The following is a 22,068-nucleotide window of genomic DNA, read 5'->3' as shown; positions in this document are numbered from 1 at the left end:
CTACGTGTCACATTTCTTCTGCTATTTAAAATAAATAATTACAGTGTGAAATGATTACATGTCAGTAATTTCTTTGTATACAGTATTTAAGTTACTTGAATTTTTGATTACGAAGCGTTAAAGGCAATCTGAAATTTCACTTAGATTCATATCAAAGTTCCAATGTTCAATGCTAAAAACACAATTAAATCGTTAATCGCAATTATTTGTGACAATTTATCACCAACTTAAATTTGGAATTGTGACAGCCTTATTCTCTCTCTCTCTCTCTGGGTTTGTGTTTCACATGTGTGTGTCTGTTTTGAAAGTGGCACATAGCTGTTGTAACACATGTTTACTACATGCAGGTTGCTATGGCAACACAAGGTTGTGCAGGCAGCAGGTTGAATAGGACTGACAGGAAATGACCAAGCAATGTTATGGTGCAGCATTCTATCAGGTCCCAGCTGGAGGTGCGCTGCCTTTATGCGTCCCTGTTCCATTTCCTGTTTTCTTTTATCCCCGCTGTGTGCTGTTTTTAAAGTCCTGGCAACACAACTAAGAGGTTCCTGGTATATCTGACAGAGAGGGGACTGTGTTGTTTGGCAGCTAATGCATTGTGGACGTTCTTTGTAAGCCAGGTTTCAATTTCTAATGCACACAACTAAAACAGGAAGAAGTTGTGGGAACTTATAATAAAATAAAAAATATATATACATACATATAAGACCGTATTAGTGTCAGTATTGGCAGTTATGCACATTTACGGTAATATACTAAAATCTAATCTTGCGCACACACACACACACACACACACACACACACACACACACACACACACACACACACACACACACACACACACACACACACACACACACACTCTAACCCACACTAAAGGTGGCCTTACACTAGCCGATTTTTTTCAATCTGAAATCTGATAGCACCACACACTACAGGATAATCGGAGCGGGGCAGAGCAAATATCAAACATTCTTGATGTTGATCGGGCCGATCCCGATCGCGCTTTGAGCGGCCCCGAGCAGATCGATTGAGTCGGGCACCCCCCGAGCGTCAAAAAATGCCCGATTATCGGCTAGTGTAAGGCCACCTTTACTAACACTAGTCCACAGTAACCCACACTAACCCCATGGCCCTCCGCTGTGTATTAAAGAGGGAACTTGTGAATGGTGTGATTGTGTATTCAGTAAGAGGATGGCAGCTGCTAGTCTTGGCATTGGTGATGTGTGTGTGTGTGTGTGCGTGTGTGTGTGTGTTTGTGTGTGTGCGTGCGTGCGTGCATGCGTGTACACGTACACACGTGTGACTTTGTGTGTTTTTATGTTAATCCAACAGATCCAGAGGATTTATCCTTTCCCGGTCATGAGTGTGCATGTTTGGCATTCGGTACTTTTGTAGATTACATAATTTACCACACAGTTAGTTTGTGTCAGGATCTGACTAAATTATCTGGTGAGATTAGTTTTTGCCACGATGCGCTTAAATTGGCGAGCGTTAGATGGAGGATCAAATCACTGCTGCTTTTCTTTTTTACATTGCCAGGTTTTTATTTGTTTATTTGTCATTAGATGCAATTGTGAACAATAGTCAAGCATCCATTGGCCGATCTTACGGTTCACTGCAGCCAGCGTGAGGGGTGTTCAGGAGATGTCTACTCTGTTTTGTAGGTTTGAAGACCATTGTATGTGATGGAATCAACTACATGCTCTGGTAGGCTGTTCCACAGCCGGACAGCAGTGTGAATATTGTCAAGTACACCAAGATGTGTAGGTGGAGCACTCATCCAGCTGAGTGAGATGTACTCCATGACACTGCGGACCTGTAGCTTAATGTAGACAGTTGTTCGGCGCTCTGTGATTGCTGTGTGGACAGAATCATTCATATCTGTGCGTTTATTGATCCCGTTATGTCTTATGTGTGTCCTTCTTCACAGTGAAGGACCTTGAAGCTGGTTCCCTCCACAGCCCCAGTGAAGGACCTTGAAGCTGGTTCCCCTCCACAGCCCCAGTGAAGGACCTTGAAGCTCCAGGCCCAGTGAAGGACGTGCTTAATGGGAACCCCTCTGCTCCGCCATGACTGCTCGTGATGGCGAGGGCGGCGGTGGCGGAGGCATCGGCGGCATGGGCACGCTCGGCCGCCGGCAGCGCTTCGAGAACTCTGAGTTCACCGTCCGCATCTACCCTGGCGACCTGGCCGAGGGGACCATCTACTGCCCGGTCAGCGCCCGCAAGACCACCACGGCCGCGGACGCCATCGAGCGGGTCCTGGAGCGGCTGGAGCTGGACCGGGCCAAGTGCTACGTGCTGGCCGAGGTGAAGGAGTTTGGCGGCGAGGAGTGGATCCTCAACCCCAGCGACTGCCCCGTCCAGAGGATGATGCTGTGGCCGCGCGTGGCTCTGGAGCAGCGCTCCTTCTGCGCCGGCGGGTACGGAATGTTCCATTTAATCCTTAATAGGATAGAAATGGAATATTAATTGATATACTGTATGTGTGTGTGTGCGTATTTATTATTATGATGAAGGTGAAGCGTTGGATTAGACTTGGCGTAGATCTCTGTCAACGGCAGGGAATGCGTCCACAGAAATAAGCAATCGATTTAAATGTTGGTCTCTTTTCCACACCATCCCATAGCGGTGGGGAGGACTACCGCTTCCTGCTTCGCCTCAAGAACCTGGACGGCTCCATCCACTACGGCGGCAGCCTCCAGATGTGGCTGCGGGTGACGGAGGAGAGGCGGGGCATGGTGGAGCGAGGCCTGCTGCCGCAGCCCGAGCCGCGCGGAGGTCACCACCCCGACCTGTGCCGCCTGCCCGAGCTGACGGAGCGCTCTCTGCTGGACAACCTGCGCTCACGCTTCCGCCAGGTAGGGATCACGGAACCATAGTCGCTGTTATTGTTTATCGTGATGACAAAAAACACTCACAATGATCGTATCGTGGAGATGTAGGGGCTGCTGTCAGCCTTACGGGCCTTTCAAACGTGAAGCGAGGAACGCAGGCGTTGTTGCCTGGATCAACGACAGGTCTCCTCCAGGTCTGCTCAAGAGGGGCGCAACAACGCAAGCGTAAAAAAAAAGCTAAACGGTATCCAGGTCTGGTGAGTTGCGGGCGCGTGCATGAAACGAGCACGTACGCAACAAATTCACGGGACCACGCAGGTCTCATTGACAAATGAACTACAGGCGCGTTATATCGCTTCAAGTAATTAGTTGGAAATTGGAACATTTAGTGAGTAGAAATTACAATTCTGTTTGGCTTTTAGGCTTTGTCATAAAAAGTCCACAGGGCAGATATGACAAATACCTGAAATATAACAAGAAATTACTGAAGTGTTTATAAATGTTATACTTAAAATAGCGGAAAAAGCAGATCTACAAGCTTACAACGTAAGCGTATTTCAGCTATTGTTTGTATGAACATTTTTCAACAAGATCATGACAAAAATAATTGCGACCCTCTGGAATAATTGCGTTCGGACCGATCATGTAATAATTGCGACAATCCCCCCCCCAACCCCCCCCACCCCCACTAGGAGCGGATCTACACGTACGTGGGGAGCATCCTCATCGTCATCAACCCCTTCAAGTTCCTGCCCATCTACAACCCCAAGTACGTGAAGATGTACGACAATCACGCGCTGGGCGAGATGGAACCGCACATCTACGCCGTGGCCGACGTGGCGTATCACGCCATGCTGCAGCGGCAGAGGAACCAGTGCATCGTCATCTCCGGGGAGAGCGGCTCGGGCAAGACCCAGAGCACCAACTTCCTCATCCACCACCTGACGGCGCTCAGCCAGAAGGGCTTCGCCAGCGGGGTGGAGCAGATCATCCTCGGGGCAGGACCGGTACTGGAGGTAGGCAGAAAACAAACACACATTTTGGTACCATGCATGAGCTTGATTGAAAGATGCTTCATACGCTGAATTAATTTGTTTTATTGCAATCTGGGAACCCATGGGCCAAAACATTTCCTCTGGGGGCTCTGCCCAGTAGAATGTGGATAACAGGATGTTGGCCTGTTTGGTCCCGCCCTCAGCCCTCCTCTTCCGGTGGGATGCTTTTATTTTCATTCCACTAACCCCCAATGTATACACACGTTCTGAATGCCCCTGCCGACAGATTCAGCAGCACAGCTCGGAATCTGTTCTCGAGAGAGATTGGTTTTATTGTGACTACTCTGATAAGTGGACCGCCACTTTTGTTTGCATACCATTGTTGTTGACAACACATATTTGTCCATGGAAAATGCACGATTGCCCTGTATAAGTTGCATCACTCTAGCCTAGACCAATAATGATGCAGAAAAAAGGGATGAATACCATTCATGTGGATAAACTACAGCAGCCGTGTTGGTTTGGTGTTGGTAAATGGTCCATTTATATAGCGCCTTTATCCACACACACACACACACACACACACACACACACACACACATGCGCGCGCGTGCGCTCGCACATTCATACACCAAAGGCGGAGGAAACCATGCAAGGCACCAACCTGCACATCAGGAGCAATTAGTGGTTCAGAGTCTTGCTAAAGGACACTTCGACACTAACTCTGGGGGAGTCCGGGATCAAACTGGGAACCTTCCGGTTGCCAAGCGGCCACTCTAGCCCTGAGCCACCGCCGCCCTTATGTCCATCATGTGGATGAACTACTGCATGCGTATTGGTTTGGTGTTCATGTGAGCTGCTGTGTGTCTTGTATAATATTAGTTATGCAACTGTGCTTTGGCAAAAAAAATCTGTCTCCAGGACCCGCTCAGAGTTATGTCTGCTCCATAAACGGCTTCATTACAGTTTGAGTCCAGCTGTGTGTGGATTATATACAGTAGTACACAGAGGAGCTTCTCTTCATACAGTAGGCATTAGGTACAGTAGTAGAGCTACCAATGTTTACAGCCGTAGTGTTGGTGTATAACATTAAGCATTAGGTAATAATAATAATAATTATCTGGGATTTATATAGCGCTTTTCTTAACACTCAAATACGCTTTACATGTGTTGGGGCCAGGGGGGGAACAAGAAAGGGACAACTTTATTAGAAAAAAGTTGTCCCTTTTTTGGTAGTAGGACTACCAATGTTTACAGCCATAGTGTTGGTGTATAACATTAAGCATTAGGTAGTAGGACTACCAATGTTTACAGCCGTAGTGTTGGTGTATAACATTAAGCATTAGGTAGTAGGACTACCAATGTTTACAGCCGTAGTGTTGGTGTATAACATTAAGCATTAGGTAGTAGGACTACCAATGTTTACAGCCATAGTGTTGGTGTATAACATTAAGCATTAGGTAGTAGGACTACCAATGTTTACAGCCATAGTGTTGGTGTATAACATTAAGCATTAGGTAGTAGGACTACCAATGTTTACAGCCATAGTGTTGGTGTGTAACATTAAGCATTAGGTAGTAGGACTACCAATGTTTACAGCCATAGTGTTGGTGTATAACATTAAGCATTAGGTAGTAGGACTACCAATGTTTACAGCCGTAGTGTTGGTGTAACATTGTAACGTTGTGGTTATATCTACAGTAATGTCCCAATTCTTATTGGAATGCTGACTGCTCACCTAAAAAGGCTTTTGAACGTGCGGCGGTTTTCCAAACAAAACATAAACCAAGTTTGGATTTTATACTTGGTTGCAAGTGCCACTGACAATAGCTGATGTACATGTGACCCTTGTACAGTAGACCGGTGTGCAACCGGTAGAAATCAGGCTTAACATTTTTACTGCATATGGTATTCACAGTCAGTGGTGTAAATTAACTAAGTACATTACTCAGTACAGGAGGAATTATTTACTTTACTGGAGTGTTTCCAATTTTCAACACATGAAAATATTGTACTTTTACTCCATTACAATTATTTGACATTTTTAGTTAGTTACTTTGTAGATTATTATTACAAAACAAACATTAACCACTGCAGCTCTATATACATTTCGACCATTTGAAAATAGCAGATCTACAAGCTCACAATGGGTTGCAAGCTTGCGACGCATAGTGAGCTTGTAGATCTGCTATTTTCAAAAGATTTTTTTTATCCATTTTATAAATCCTGCACAACGAGTACTTTCTACTTTTGGTACTTCTAAGTGCATTTTGATACCAATACATTTGTACTTTAACTCAAGTACATTTTCAATTCCATTTTTCTTGTAACAGAGTTACAGTGTTTCTACATTGCAGTATTGTTACTTTTTCTTTTTGAGTATATTTCAGTACTTTTTCCAACAGCGTTCACAGTCTCACAGTGCAACGTGTTCCCACTCTAAAGGTGTCAGTGAAGGAAGCCGAGAGGCCTTGGCAGCAGTGGTTAGATCAGAGACTGTTGCACCACCACCTCCGCGTGCCTCAAGACATTCCAGTCATATTCTCAGAGTTGTGGGACTTGTCACTTCCACACAGCTAGGCCCGTCCAGAAAGCTTTGACTAATTCACAGCCAGCCACACATTCTTTGCTCTCCTGGTTTTCAATCACCTACACATAGACGTGTATACAGTACATTCCAGAATGTTGCTCAACGCCTTTCTACCACCATCTAGGCACAGTTCTGTATCAGTGTTGATTTTGACAGTAAAGTTTGACTTAGTTTTACTCTTAGTCTTTTGAATAAAATGTCATTTAGTTTTTGTCATTATTTTAGTCGTCTGAAATGTTTTGGTGTCTAGTTTTAGTCGACTAAATCTACAGTTAATGTTGTATTTGTAATGTATTTAGGCGGTGCCTTGATGGCGTCGTAATGCCTGATTTACACTTGTTTCATGCTAAAAATGGATCTACAAGTGAACTTGTAGATCTGCTATTTTCAGAGTGAAAAACAAGTGCAACCAAACATTAAATGACTTGTCTTTTAGTTCTCTTCTCCACTAGTCCCTCCCTAATATTTTAAGTCTAGATTGTATTTGTTGATGAAGGTCAATATATAGAGATTGAGGAAATCAACACGGCTATGTTCATTCCAGAACGTTGCCCAACGCCTTCATCCTACCATCATAGGCACAGTAGTGTATCAGTACCAGATGAGGCTCCGCTCAGTGACATCATCATATTTTAGGAGTAGAGTATCGTTTGTCGTCACCTCATGTCACCACAGACTGTTGATTATGTTCCTCTTCCATTGAACAGAACAGGGGAATTCTGGTTTGTCGCAGTCCTAAGCTACATCGCGTACAAACTGTCCTGTGCTACATTCCTTCAGGTAGCCTCAGTACACACTATTCTAATGTCCTATGTGCTATATTCCTTCAGGTAGCCTCAGTCAGTCCACACTGTATTGTACTGTCCTGTGCTATTGACTGTCCTGTCTCTTTCAGGTAGTCCCAGCCCCTCCAGAGTCCACACTGTATTGTACTACCCTTTATGCTGTTGACTGGCCTATCTCCTCTCCTGTTAATGCGTACCGTAAGCAGCACGGCTGGTTAATCTCCAATGCAGCAACACCACTGAGTAGTTTGTGAGTGCAGAGGATCAGCGGCTAACTGTTTGCACACTAGAGATTACCTACTGTATCTCCCCATTGGACTGAAGGCTGCTGCTGAGAGACAGGCAGGCAGGCAGGCAGGTGGGCGGGCGGGCGGGCGGGCAGGCAGGCAGGCAGGCGGGCGGGGGGCGGGGGGGCGGGCGGGGGGGCAGGCAGGCAGGCGGGCGGGGGGCGGGCGGGGGGGCAGGCAGGCAGGCAGGCAAGCAGGCAGGCAGGCGGGCGGGCGGGGGGGCAGGCAGGCAGGCAGGCAGCTCATAACGTCATAGACCAATACTTCATCTTCATTTCCTTCTACATGCTTCTCTATTGGGTAATTATAGAGACAAGTATGTATGTGGTATGCAGCAATAAGTTGCATATAGGTTGCGTCTGAGCATGAGTCTATGCAGTAGACGCATCGTGGTGGGGGGCCCAGTGTCACATCTTGTTAAGGGGCCAGAAAGCTTAGCAGCACCCCTCGCTGTTATCACAATTTAGCGCCACAGGCTAGGCAGACAAACAGGCCGGCAGAGTTTAGCAGAAAATGTTCTTTTCGGCTAACGAGTGGTTAGCGAAGAATCTTGGCCGAAAGCCAAGAACACTATAGGACCTTAGGAAGTACATACACAACTAATGTATTACAGTATATAGTGTTTATTTTACTGTAATGCACTGTATTATCTCTGAGTTCTAGGTATTTAAGGCATAGTTAATTTGAGAGCATAACTAATAGCAATAAAATAGTTCTGCAGGTTCTGGGTAACAGAAGATGTTACTACTGTAACATGTGAGCATTGACAAAGGATATATGTTCTTGAAAACGCTAGAAATGTGTAATGTTTCAAGGAAGATTTGCTGAACACAGCACATGCATGCTTCTTTACCTACCTTCTTTCACATCAGTGTTCATTTTGACAGCAACTTCTTATCTGGTTTTAGTCTGTCTTTTGAACAAAATTTAATTTAGTTTTACTTACATAATTTCATTTAGTTTTACTTACATTTTAGTCATCTGAAAAGTTTTACTTTTGTAAGGCTGTAAGTCTTAGTTTACTTTTGGTACTTTAAGTACATGTTGCCAATACTTTTGTACTTTTACTCAAGTGAATGTTGAATACTTGACTTTTACTAGTATTTCTGCATTGAGGTATAAAATGTGTGAGTACTTTTACCACCACTGGGGTCCAGGCATGCAGATCCACATGCAGCATGTAACTCTTCATGGCAGATATCACTTACAAACGTCTCCGTCTCTTTGGAGGCTTGCCAATAGCAGTGGTTAACTGTTACCGTCCTGACAAGCCCCGTCACTTAAGTGTGTTCATGCTAATCAATTGTTGGACTGATGTAGATTGATGCCTGGATTGGAGACGTACAGTACAAGTAGCAGCACGTTATCGTGATTACTCTTGTGCAAAAGAAGTATTAAAAAGGAGATTTATGAATAGAATGCATCAGTTATTATTTTGTGCAACAGAATTTGTTTTTTCTCTCAATCTTTATCTCTCACCTACAAACTTCTCTGGGGTGGGGCGGTTCTTGTATTCTTGTAGGCCTATTTGTTTTACTAAGGTTAAGGTTAGAAAAAGGATCAGCTCAGCGGCCTTGTGGTTAGAGTGTCCGCCCTGAGACTGGGAGGTCGGGGTTCGATCCCCGGCCGGGTCATACCAAAGACTCTGAAAAATGGGACCCAGTGCCTCCCTGCTTGGCACTCAGCATCAAGGGTTGGATTGGGGGTAAGTCCCTGCGACATACTAGCGTCATGTACACGGGGTGTACTTGTACATCAAGCTGCATCACGCTACAGAAACAGGAGATAGGCTCCTGCCCTATGGGCCTCATGGCTCTGCAAGGCTTACTTTTACTTATAGTTTTTCTGAGGTTAAGTTTTGGTTTTGGCATAGTTTTCCTGAGCTGAACGCAGTCAGACTTTATAGAGGACCAAATATAGGAAATTAACGAAAATCACTATTGATATGACGGCTGCTCTTTCTTCATGAGCTGCAATAAACGTTAACTTTATCTTAGTAGACTCTCTTCTCCCTGTATGAGCCGGCGCTGTGGTTGAGTACAAGGTTGTGTCATGCGCAAAAAGAACAGATTTACAAGCAATTGACACGGCATGGTACACAGTGTGGTACAGGTCTGTGTTTTTAACCGAGCTTGGCAGGTCGTAGGCTATAATATGTCTGTGACTATGTGCCGAGAGAGAGAGAGAGATGTTTCAACTTGTCCCCTCCTTTTTTTTGTAAGAATATATTTTAATGTTCTGATTATGAAATGTATTATTTGATGTGGCAAGGGGGTGTGCAAGACTGATGGGTGTGTGTGTTTGTGTGTGTGTGTGTGTGTGTGTGTGTGTGTGTGTGTGTGTGTGTGTGTGTGTGACGTGTGTGGTTCCTCGATCCCTCCGTCCATACGTGCGTTTAGCTTGTTGTTTTAACCCTATAAGTGGCTGTGAAATGTTTTCACTGTGGTTATTTGATAAAATACCAAAACAAAAAAACACTCTTTCAGTTGTAGTTTGGCAATTAATACATTTTCCATGGAAATAGCCTAGTGTCAATAGATCAATGGCATGTATGGCCACGTGTCAATTGTTTACATATTTGCATCACTTAAAGTCCTGTGTGAACGCTAACCGGACCAAAATATAAACGCAACAATTTAAACATTTGGTCCTTGATCCAGACCTTCTATAAGCGAACTTTGGGTGTGAAAGGCCCCTAAGGACTAAGGTTAGAGTAAAGTTAGGTTTAACTTTGGGTGATAAAGGCCCCTAAGGTTAGAGTAAGGATAGGTTTAACCATTTAGGCATAGTGTACTGAAGATACGTTTAGGAACACTAGGCTAAGCAGTTCCACCAGCTGTAGGCCCGGACGGTGCGACCTTGTTTTTGGGCAAGCATTCTAGTATCCAACAAATCTGCTCTCATCCTATCTAGTACTTAACCACTGTCCTGGCTGTCCATCACCGTTTACGTGCTGCTAGATGCTAGATATGACAGATCTTCACATTAAAACAAAGCTTGAAGTATTTGTTTTAGCCGGTTATCTCTGCAACTATAAATGAAACGCAGATGTGAGTGAGGAGGAGGGCTTCAGAAAGAATGTCGTATTACTTTATCCTGAGTGCTTAAAGCTTGTACAGCTTATGGTGTATATTGCATTATATACTATACATTATCATATATTCTTCTTTAAGCCTGTACAGATTATGGTGTATATACTGTACTTGGATCTTGTCTCTCTGCATGAGACCCGTTTGTCTTCCATTGCTCTCCTTCAGTAATGATAACTTCGGTGCAGGAAACGGTATATCCTCTGCCTGGGAAACATAACTGCTGTTTCACAGAGCATCTGCCTCATCCTCTATTTCTAGTCCTATACGTGTCTGAAGAAGCCACATGCATTGCATATACGCAGCACTGCTATTCAGGTGTGGAATGCCCTGCCCCCTTCCCTTAAAACAAGCAAATCACTGGCCTCCTTTAAAACAGACCTAAAATTTCACCTGTCAGCAGGTCAGAGGGAGAGGAGGTGACAAATTACTGTTTTAGATTATTGTTCATTGACTATGTGTGTGAGTGCATGGGACCCGAATGGAAACAAGACCGCAAGGTCTTTCTTCGGAAATCCCTTTGGACCAAAACAAATAATATGCCTAGCTGTACATTGTGCTGTTGCATTTCTTTCTTATTGTCTAATAAAATATTCAATCAATCAAAAAAAGAGACAAGCCTTTGACAGATTGATGGGTGAAAGAAATGTTCCCCGTTCCAGACAGTCACAGTGCTCCGTGGAGAAGGGCTGAGATAAGAACTGATAACATGTCTGTTTCTTTTAGTATTCCTGCTCTAAGCAGTCGTCAGCGTGTGTAACTACCACTCAGGACCTTCAGTCCAGGTGTCACTCGGTTCAGACGTTTGCTTTGCAGGTGTTTACCTTTACATTTAATAAGACTGTTGGGATGCAGTATGTGTGCGAGCATGCATCCTGAGGGGGCAAGAAAACATAACTACACATCACAAATCTGCAGATCAATAATGTCTTCCCGGCTTGAGCAGTTGATGAAATACAAAAAAACAGTTTTAGATACAAGTCATTTTAATCAAATGCAATGGGAAAAAAACAAACAAGGAAAGTGATACCGTGCCCTCAGAGAGGCCGAACATCTATTAGCTGTGTCCTCCTCTCGTCTGTCTCTGTCTCTGTGTCCTCATCCTCGGTCTCTCTGTCCTCTCAGGAGATGAACAGGTATTCTTTTAACCCATTCTGGGCGGGAACCCCTTTTGGTGTTTTAACTAAGCATTATGTTATACTTTAGCTATTGAAAAATAGCAGATCTACAAGCTCATAGCGCGCCACCGAGTGGCGCGCTATGAGCTTGTAGGTCTGCTATTTTTGAAAAATCGTGAAAATGTGGCACAAATCTTTGAATATATATTCTTTCAGAGCGAACGTTTTTTTTCTTTTCCGACGCCAGGCCTAAATGGGTTAAGGGTAGAGTCCAAAGGGGAGAACGCACGTCTCAAAAATGTACAGGTGCTGAACAAACAATTGGTACAATGAAAAAGGAAGGCAGTCCGCACACTGTATCTCAGCTCATACCTGACCGGTTAAGGGTCAAACGTTGTTACTGTATCTTCAATAAAGTTACCTGGGAGCTGAGATACGGTGTGCAGACTGCCTTCCTTTTTCACTTTTTTAAGAGTAGCCTATTATTTTTACCCAATTAATTCCTCCCACACACATTTCTTTCAGTCCCTACCAGGAGGACATACTGTCGAATCATACTGACTCACCTACCAGTGAGGAGTCCTCACCGGGAGGACGTCACCTACCAGTGAGGAGTCCTCACCGGGAGGACGTCACCTACCAGTGAGGAGTCCTCACCGGGAGGACGGAGAGCCTTCGTCCTACTCCTCCTACCCAACATTCCCGCTGACACTAGTCTCACGTAGCCAGACAACTGTTCCACAATCTCCGAATGCTATATAGAGTCTGGAACTACACCTCCCGAAATCTGAGTACTCGGTATATAAATATACATATGTAAATATATATTTTGAATTTGAATTTGAATTTTGAACGCTGACAGGTGCCTTGGTCCTGTTGTGAGACTACGCTGACAGGTGCCTTGGTCCTGTTGTGAGACTACGCTGACAGGTGCCTTGGTCCTGTTGTGAGACTACGCTGACAGGTGCCTTGGTCCTGTTGTGTTCTCAGTGTTTCTGGTCCAACAGAAACAGTCCCAGTGTGAGTCAGACCAGGTCACCTCTCAGCATCTTCTCCTTTGCCACACACACACACACACACACACACACACACACACACACACACACACACACACACACACACACACACACACACACACTCACACTCACACTCACACTCACACTCATTCTCCTCAGAAATATCCCTCTATACTGAGTAGGATTAGTGTGTATTACTGGACCACTGCCAACAGGGCGGGGTCAACTGAGATTTACAGTGCTCTGAAAGTGGTCTTTTTTCCTCTCTCTCTCTCAGGGTAGTGAACTCTCTGTGTTTATCTGTTTACACTGATGTGCTTGTGCAGTAACCTAAGACACAGGTGAAGCCATGTATGCTAAAGGCTACAGCATGGCTTCTTCTGTGTCACCGTGCACACAATGCTCTGCTACACCTGTGTGTTTGAGCTCTGGGTTCAAGGTGCGAGTCTCAAGAGGTTCTCTATAGAGGTCGCAGTCCCGCCCCCTTTCATGACGACGACAGGCCCAGGAAATAATTTCCCATGCATTTTTCCCATAGACATTTCAAAAAGCATTTATTTAAATATCTGTAAGCCTCGAACAAAGCCAACTTGGATCGTGACAAATCATGACAACAAACAAGAAAAATCAGTCGTCATGATTTGTCACGATCCGAGTTGGCATTGACCGAGGCTTTAAAGGTCTTTAAATAAATACTTTTTGAAATGACTTATGGGAAAATGGTCGTCGTCATGAAAGGTATGGTCGTAATGACTGGTTTTACACTCGCTTTCATGCTGGATATAGAAGATCTACAAGCTTGTAGACCTGCTATTTGCAGAGCACCCGAGCACAACCAAACATACAATGATTTGTCTTTGTCTTTTAGTTCTACGCTACTCTACTAGTCTAGTTTTTATTTTATTTATTTGTGGTATGATTTAGTCATAGTTTTATTGTCTCCACCAGGCCGAAGGCATGGGGAGAGAGTATGTTTTGCACTCCGTCCGTGTGTGTGTCCGTCCGTCCGTCCGTGTGTGTGTCCGTCCTTCCGTCCGTCCGTTACCAGCTAATCTCCGGCACCGTTAACCCGGTCGATGCCAAACTTTGCACACACACTCCCTGGATGCCAACGATGAACCTCTGCCCCGCATTTTCCAGAACGGCCTGTTATAGCGCCACCATGAGGCAGCTTTTCTAATTTTTTACCTAAAACTGCACCGATCTGCGTGAAATGTTGCATGCACACTCCCTAGAGGCCAAGGACAAACCTTTGACCTGCATTTTCCGCATCTGCCTTTTATAGCGCCACCAGGAGGCCGACTTTTGTAAAACACATTTTTTGATATTACTCCTCCAGATTCTGTCCAAAAATCTCACAAATCGTTACACAGTATCTCTATGGTCATGTGCTCAAGTCGGATCTGTCCGATATTTCATATTCCATCCTAATTGGCTATAATTGGCTTTCACAGTTTGCAAGATTGCCCCGTTTTGAACAAAAGCCTCAAATCATGAACGCAGCATGCAATTTACGTGAAATCTTTCACACATTTTCTTACTAGGCTGAGGAATATATCCCACCCTTTTCACATTGGCCTGTTATAGCGCCACCAACAGGTTGATTTTTGCAAAACACATTTTTGGAACAATGCCTCAAATCATCCAATTGCCATCAAAGGCAAACATGTTTATATTACTCCTAAACATTTTGCCAAACATCTCACACAGTCCTATCCTCCTGGTGGAGACCTGTGCCCAGAAGGGCACTTTTTCTAGTTAGTCATTTATTTTTCATCAGTGAAAATAAGTTGTCGACAAACATTTTTCCTCCTAGTTCTAGTGGATGAAATGAACACTGGTAGGATGGTTGCATAATGCTGACAGTTGTTTGGTTCTGGTAGTCATTCATGATATTCCAGATGACTGAGAGGAGAGTGTGTGTGTTTATTATCTCTTGTCTTTTGGGGTTAAGGTTAGGACAGTCTGTGTGTTTATTATCTCTTGTCTTTTGGGGTTAAGGTTAGGACAGTCTGTGTGTTTATTATCTCTTGTCTTTTGGGGTTAAGGTTAGGACAGTCTGTGTGTTTATTATCTCTTGTCTTTTGGGGTTAAGGTTAGGACAGTCTGTGTGTTTATTATCTCTTGTCTTTTGGGGTTAAGGTTAGGACAGTCTGTGTGTTTATTATCTCTTGTCTTTTGGGGTTAAGGTTAGGACAGTCTGTGTGTTTATTATCTCTTGTCTTTTGGGGTTAAGGTTAGGACAGTCTGTGTGTTTATTATCTCTTGTCTTTTGGGGTTAAGGTTAGGACAGTCTGTGTGTTTATTATCTCTTGTCTTTTGGGGTTAAGGTTAGGACAGTCTGTGTGTTTATTATCTCTTGTCTTTTGGGGTTAAGGTTAGGACAGTCTGTGTGTTTATTATCTCTTGTCTTTTGGGGTTAAGGTTAGGACAGTCTGTGTGTTTATTATCTCTTGTCTTTGGAGTAGATCAGGTTAAGTACGTGAAGAAAGGATTACTTCAGGCTACTCAATAGGCCTAGAACTTGTTCTGTGAAAGCTCTCTGCTTTTAAGGTATATCTCCTCTTGGGAGGCCTCTGATGATCTGAGCACAGAATCTCCAGTTTCACCTTCACGTCAGGCCAGATGCAAAGTGACGCGGCTTAGTTTGAGGTGCCAGACTGAGTTTTTTAATTTTTTTAATTTATTTTATGTTTTTTTATGGCTTTCGCCTTTATTTTTATATTTTTTATAGAGGAGGGACAGACAGTAGGCTGACAGGAAATGGGGAGAGAGATGGGGGTGGGTGACATGCAGTAAAGGCCGTCGGGATCGGGAGTCGAACCCGCGGCACACTGCCAGACTGGACTACCAGCCAAGGTGCCTGGACCGCTGAGCCATGGCCCAGGCCAGGTGCCAGACTGGACTACAAGCCAAGGTGCCTGGACCGCTGAGCCATGGCCCAGGCCAGGTGCCAGACGGAGTTGGAAAGAAAGTGTTGCACGTTAAAACTGTGAGAGTGTTGATTTCTGAGAGATTTCTTTGAGTTGAACATTATGATTTGATTTTTTGATGTGATTTAAATGCTTTAAAAAAATGCTCTTCCTTTGAGGTGTGACAGACGATGTGACAGACGATGTCTACTGTAAATGTTGAACTAATCCCAGATGTACAATCCTGTACTTTATCTTATATCTCTGGCTCCGTCTCTGTGGATGAAAATCAGGAAAATAATTACGGTTGGTGCTTCAAGGATGAAATGGACTTTAGAGCTAGAAAGAAGAGGGGTCGTCCGAGCCCTACAAAACAGTTACAAATGGAGAGGGCGGATATAAAATCAGGGTACTTTATTAAAGTTAAAACGCCCAACAAACCTGAATACCTGATCTAAAGCAAAGCACTGGAGAATTAATGGATTCATAAGATGAGATGTTTTATGGTGTTGAGTAAGAAATGGTATCATCGATATGATACGTACTAATATCGTCCACTGTTTAATTCAGGGTTGAAACTTGAAACACATTGCATTCTCTTTACGAATTTATCTCTGGCATCCTCCTGAAGTCATTTCACATTTAGTTCGTTGGCTAATTGTCATTTGGCATCATTGAATTACCCTCACACTGCAACTCTTGTGTGAGCCAACTAGCCAGTCAGTGGACACAGGCAGCTGCTAGGCTAACAGTGTGCCTCTGTGCATGTCCACTCGCTTACAGGGTCTTTATTTACACCGCCAGCCGCGGCATGTGAGAGAGTACAGGTGCCCTGTCAGCAACGCACGCACGCACGCACGCGGGCACACACACACACACACACACACACACACACAGTGCAGCTGTCCTACTGGTCTAGATACACCTGCACTTACTGGGCCACATAGAAACAAAGAGGACAGGAAAGCCTTTATTCTTTGTCAGGCATCCGCAGTCCGCTTTGGAACGCCCTGCCTGTGGAGCTGAGGCTAGCAAAATCACTGTCTTCCTATAAATCACTTCTAAAAACCTATCTTTATCTTAAGGCCGTTTCTTGGTGGTTTTTGCCTCTTTCAGCTTTTTGTGTTTGTTTTTAATTGTCTTTTATTGTGTTCTTTTTTTGTTTTTTGTTACCCATTGATTCTATGTGTTGATTTTATGTATGCTGTTTTAACTGTATGCAGCTCCTGTATATGTACAGCACTTTGTAACCTTGTTTGGAAAAGTGTTGTATACATTCAGTATCATTCATTATCTTTGTCACATAGTAGGAATATTATGCAGGGAGGGAGATGGCCTCCATGAACCATTGGCTCCTTTCTTTATTAATGTTATGCAGAGAGGGAGATGCTCTCCATGGCTCTTTTTTGTTTCCAGCAATCATGGAATAATAGCTCAATACTTTCCATTCAGTTTTGCTCTCTCTGTCCCTCTGAATGATGGGAAACAGAGGCACACTCTGTCCCTCTGAATGATGGGAAACAGAGGCGGAAACAGAGACTGAAATCTCTGTTTTGTATCGACTTTCAACTTCTCTTAGATTAAACCGCACGCACGCACGCACGCACACACGCACACGCACACACACTCTCTCTCTCCTTCACTGGCCTTGACTTTGTCCATCTGCAGCTGGCTATATATGTGTCCTTTGCGACTCTCTGTTGTCCAGAATGTGTCACGGAGCGGATGTTCAGAGTTGTTTTAAAAAGTCTTTGTGGATGCTTACTCATGCCAAAATATCTCTAGTCTAGTCAAAATATATATATATTTTAAATCTTGCAACCTGTGCCTTTCTTTTTTGAATCTATACATGCATATCAGCATACATAAATATACACAGCACCTGTCCTGTACCAAACTTGCGATCAGTCTGAGGCCTAATAAAATTGTTAATAATTGGTCTCCTCAAACCGGAGGTAAATAAATGGCTACTTGTGCAAAACAACCACCTCCCAATAATGACACGGCTCGTCGTGGCTTCTGTCCATTAGAATGCACTGGCTGGCTGACATTTTTCACTGATGGATTTTCCACTGCTGTGATTTTTGAGCGGTGCCAACTGCCTATGAGTGATGGAGTGTGTAGGTCTGTATGTATGTCCCCATGTCTGAGCACGACCCATTGACCCCTGCAGCTAATGCTGATTGGGGTCACATTCAGGACACACACCCCCTTTTTGAAACTAGCTCCTCGTCCCTCGCCCTACACACTTCCACTCGGTTTGTGCATAGATATATCAATAATAGAGACGGCACCGGAATCCCCCTTCCATACACTTGCATTGCATTGCGTCTCAGTTATTTATATATCTATGCTCAAACCGAGTGGAAGTGTGTAGGGCGAGTGGCGAGGAGCTAGTTTCAAAAAGGGGCCACACACACACACACACACACACACACACACACACACACACACACACTGGTAAATAGAGCGGCACTCTGCCGGCCCCTCCCTCCCGTCCCAGTAAGAGAAGTGTCACCACCACACCACGCTAAGAATAAAGTTCTTGTTCCTTGTGGAATGTTGCCTGTGGTATTGTGAATGACTCACTGACTGACTGTCCACAACAATGACAACAATGAAGGGGCTCGGCACTGGAGTCTTCTTTTTTTCCCTTCCTCTTCTTGTGACCGGAGAGATATATTTCCCGCCCAAAGTCATTTTAACTGCCTATCATATCCCGAGCTGTCTAAAAGAAAGACATCACTGGTCCTTTCAACAACATCTGTCATATATTGCGCTAGCCCCTCGTATATCAGCTATTAGTGTAGATGTCATATATTGCGCTAGCCCCTCGTATATCAGCTGTTAGTGTAGATTTTCATCTTACACACATTAAATTCCCATTGACAATGGAAAGAGAACTTATGTCATTATGTGTCTGAGCAAATTGGCTATTTCAGTCCTACAAAAACATTACATTCCCATTGACAACGAATGGAGAGTTTACCTCATATGTGTCTGAGCAAATCGGCTATTTTTGTCCTAAACAATTACCATTGACAATGAATGAAGAATGTATCCAATCCAAGCCACTTTATTTATATAGCACATTTCACAACTCAAGGTTTACAAAGTGCTGTACAGAAAGTTAAAAGCTAAATTCACTATAAAGCTAAAACATAAGACACCAGCAAAACCACACAGTAGAAAAGGACACATAACAACAAAGCCACAGAAAAACACTCTCAAACGGAATTAAAAGCCAAGGTGTACAGGTGGGTCTTAAAGCGAGATTTAAAAGTCTCTATGGTGGGGGCCAGTTTCACATGGGAAGGGAGCTCATTCCACAGTTTGGGGGCTATGACAGAAACGGCACATAAGTGATGATAAGAGTGCCCCTCACTTCACACAGGTGTGATTTTGTTTTTATAGATTATCTGATATTTAAATTGCTAAATTTGCTAATTGCTTATTGATTGCATTTAAGAAAATGCATTTCAACTAATGAAAAGTATTGAACACCTGGCAATCAACGTGTTAATACTTTTCATTGGTGGAAACCAAGATGTTGGGTTAATCCAAGGACTCTTTTAATCTAGAAAACAGGTCTTTTCGTGTCTGCTTCAGGTCATTCAGACGATGGATGAAAGAAAGAAAGAGAGAAAGAAAGAAAGAAAGGAGGAAAGAAAGAAAGAAAGGAGGAAAGGAGAAAAGAAAGAGAAAGAAAAGGCTGGAAGGGGACAGATATTGGATTTGCATGGGATTGTTTGTGTCTCAGAACTAACTAATTGGATTGACCTTGTTTCTGCTGTGACCATGTGGGTTAATTAGCTCTGGTGTAGTGATTGTGCTAAGTCACTCCCTCAGGCCTATACACTGTCTCACAGCACCTCAGCACATCCTTTAGCCTTAGGGTTGACCCACTAATGTTTGACATCCTTACATCAACGTCTAGCCTTAGGGTTGGCACACTAATGTTTGACATCCTTACATCAACGTCTAGCCTTAGGGTTGGCACACTAATGTTTGACATCCTTACATCAACGTCTAGCCTTAGGGTTGGCCCACTAATGTTTGACATCCTTACATCAACGTCTAGCCTTAGGCGCGATTCATACTCCTATTTTAGAGCCGAATAAAAGTCGGTTCGGCTCTGTAGAGCCTACAATGTGACGTCATTTGAGGTTCGGGGGGGCGGGTACCGTCCTAAAGTCGGCTCTTCTGTGCTACTGAAAATTTCTGACGAGCCGAAATCATTTCGGCACTACAGCGCCGAAACAGCGGTAAAATAGGAGTATGAATCGGCCCTTAGGGTTGGCACACTAATGTTTGACATCCTTACATCAACGTCTAGCCTTAGGGTTGGCCCACTAATGTTTGACATCCTTACATCAACGTCTAGCCTTAGGGTTGGCCCACTAATGTTTGACATCCTTACATCAACGTCTAGCCTTAGGGTTGGCACACTAATGTTTGACATCCTTACATCAACGTCTAGCCTTAGGGTTGGCACATTAATGTTTGACATCCTTACATCAACGTCTACTCTAGCCTTAGGGTTGGCACACTAATGTTTGACATCCTTACATCAACGTCTACTCTAGCCTTAGGGTTGGCACACTAATGTTTGACATCCTTACATCAACGTCTAGCCTTAGGGTTGGCACACTAATGTTTGACATCCTTACATCAACGTCTAGCCTTAGGGTTGGCCCACTAATGTTTGACATCCTTACATCAACGTCTAGCCTTAGGGTTGGCACACTAATGTTTGACATCCTTACATCAACGTCTAGCCTTAGGGTTGGCACACTAATGTTTGACATCCTTACATCAACGTCTAGCCTTAGGGTTGGCACACTAATGTTTGACATCCTTACATCAACGTCTAGCCTTAGGGTTGGCACACTAATGTTTGACATCCTTACATCAACGTCTAGCCTTAGGGTTGGCACACTAATGTTTGACATCCTTACATCAACGTCTAGCCTTAGGGTTGGCACACTAATGTTTGACATCCTTACATCAACGTCTAGCCTTAGGGTTGGCACACTAATGTTTGACATCCTTACATCAACGTCTAGCCTTAGGGTTGGCACACTAATGTTTGACATCCTTACATCTCTAGCCTTAGGGTTGGCACACTAATGTTTGACATCCTTACATCAACATCTATCCTTAGGGTTGACACACTAATGTTTGACAGGTGGCCTACATACTGTACGGGTGTGTCACTGATAAGACCACCTGTCGCAGCTTTCCTAGCTACAGGAGCTTTAGCAATGTGCCCTGTATAATGACAGACCGGTCACGCTACACACACACACATACAGTACCTGTATAATACTGTAGTACACACGCTCTGTACTGCACGCACACACACGCGTGCACACACACACACACACACACACACACACACACACACACACACACACACACACACACACACACACACACACACACACACACACACACACACACACACACACACGTGTCTTCCCGGCACCCCAGAGCTCCTATTTTGAAGGAATCCCGGGGCTGATAGGTAGTGTGTGTGTGTGTGTGTGTGTGTGTGTGTGTGTGTGTGTGTGTGTGTGTGTGTAAGACCAGTGGTAGTGGTGTGTAGGTGGGTGTTTGCTAGGTAAACACTGGGCTCAGATTAGGGGATGGGAAGAACTCCAAAGTAAACCCTCCATGTGTGTGCAGAGGAGAGGAGGGTTTCGTCTCATGGAGTGAGAAAGAGGAGGAGAGGAGGGTTGCGTCTCATGGAGTGAGAAAGGAGGGGAAAAAATGTTGAAACTAGGCATGAAATCTTTATTCACTCTCAACAGAAAACCTGGAAGTGAAGGAGTACAGCTTTCAAGTGTTCCAGTGTTGATTTTGACAGTACATTTCATTTAGTCTTAGTCATATTTTAGTCATCTGAAATGTTTTACCTCTAGTCTAGTTTTAGTTGACTAAATGTCATAAGATGTTAATAGTCGACTAAATCTACAGTTGATTTAGTCGACTAAGATGTAAATGCCCATATTTTGGTGGGCCTTGATGGCGTCGTAATGGCTGATTTTACACTTGCTTGGAGATCTTCTATTTTTAGAGCGCAACCAAACAAAAATGACTTGTCTTTTAGTTCTACTGGATCTCTTCTCCACTATGGTCCCTCCCTAACATTTTAGTGTAGTTGTTATTTGTTGACAAAATTGTCAATATATTTAGTCTTAGTTTTAGTCATCATAGTTCCGTTTTTGTTTAGTTTTTATTTAGTTTTCGTCAGTGAAAAAAAGGCAGTCAACGAAAACATTTTGTCATAGTTTTAGTGGATGAAATCAACACTGAAGTGATCCCCAAACTGCATTGAACCTCACAGCCTGTTTGTCTCACTTGCTTACATTTCTCAGTTGAAGTGATACATTGTAATGTGCACCAACAGCCGCAGCTGAAACAGTTCCGCAGAC

At 43.9% G+C, this 22,068-nt stretch overlaps 1 protein-coding gene across 5 annotated transcripts in view; it reads left to right on the top strand.

Annotated features, from left to right (window-relative positions):
- Positions 1-22,068, top strand: part of myo9aa (myosin IXAa) — a 141,138-nt gene that overhangs the window by 28,668 nt on the left and 90,402 nt on the right. For 4 of the 5 annotated variants that reach the window (XM_079497070.1, XM_079497072.1, XM_079497071.1 and 1 more), the window contains exons 2-4: positions 1,934-2,425; positions 2,632-2,863; positions 3,532-3,855. In XM_079497070.1, the coding sequence (XP_079353196.1) occupies positions 2,073-2,425; positions 2,632-2,863; positions 3,532-3,855 (909 nt within the window). In that variant the 5' untranslated portion in view covers positions 1,934-2,072. The remainder of the gene's footprint in view (positions 1-1,933; positions 2,426-2,631; positions 2,864-3,531; positions 3,856-22,068) is intronic. The other variant, XM_079497069.1, reaches the window with a different exon arrangement.

The sequence above is a fragment of the Electrona antarctica genome, assembly GCF_951216825.1.
Source record: "Electrona antarctica genome assembly, chromosome: 3".
NCBI lineage: Eukaryota > Metazoa > Chordata > Actinopteri > Myctophiformes > Myctophidae > Electrona > Electrona antarctica.
Note: the sequence above shows the minus strand (reverse complement) of the source record. Positions and strands in the feature narration are given on the sequence as shown.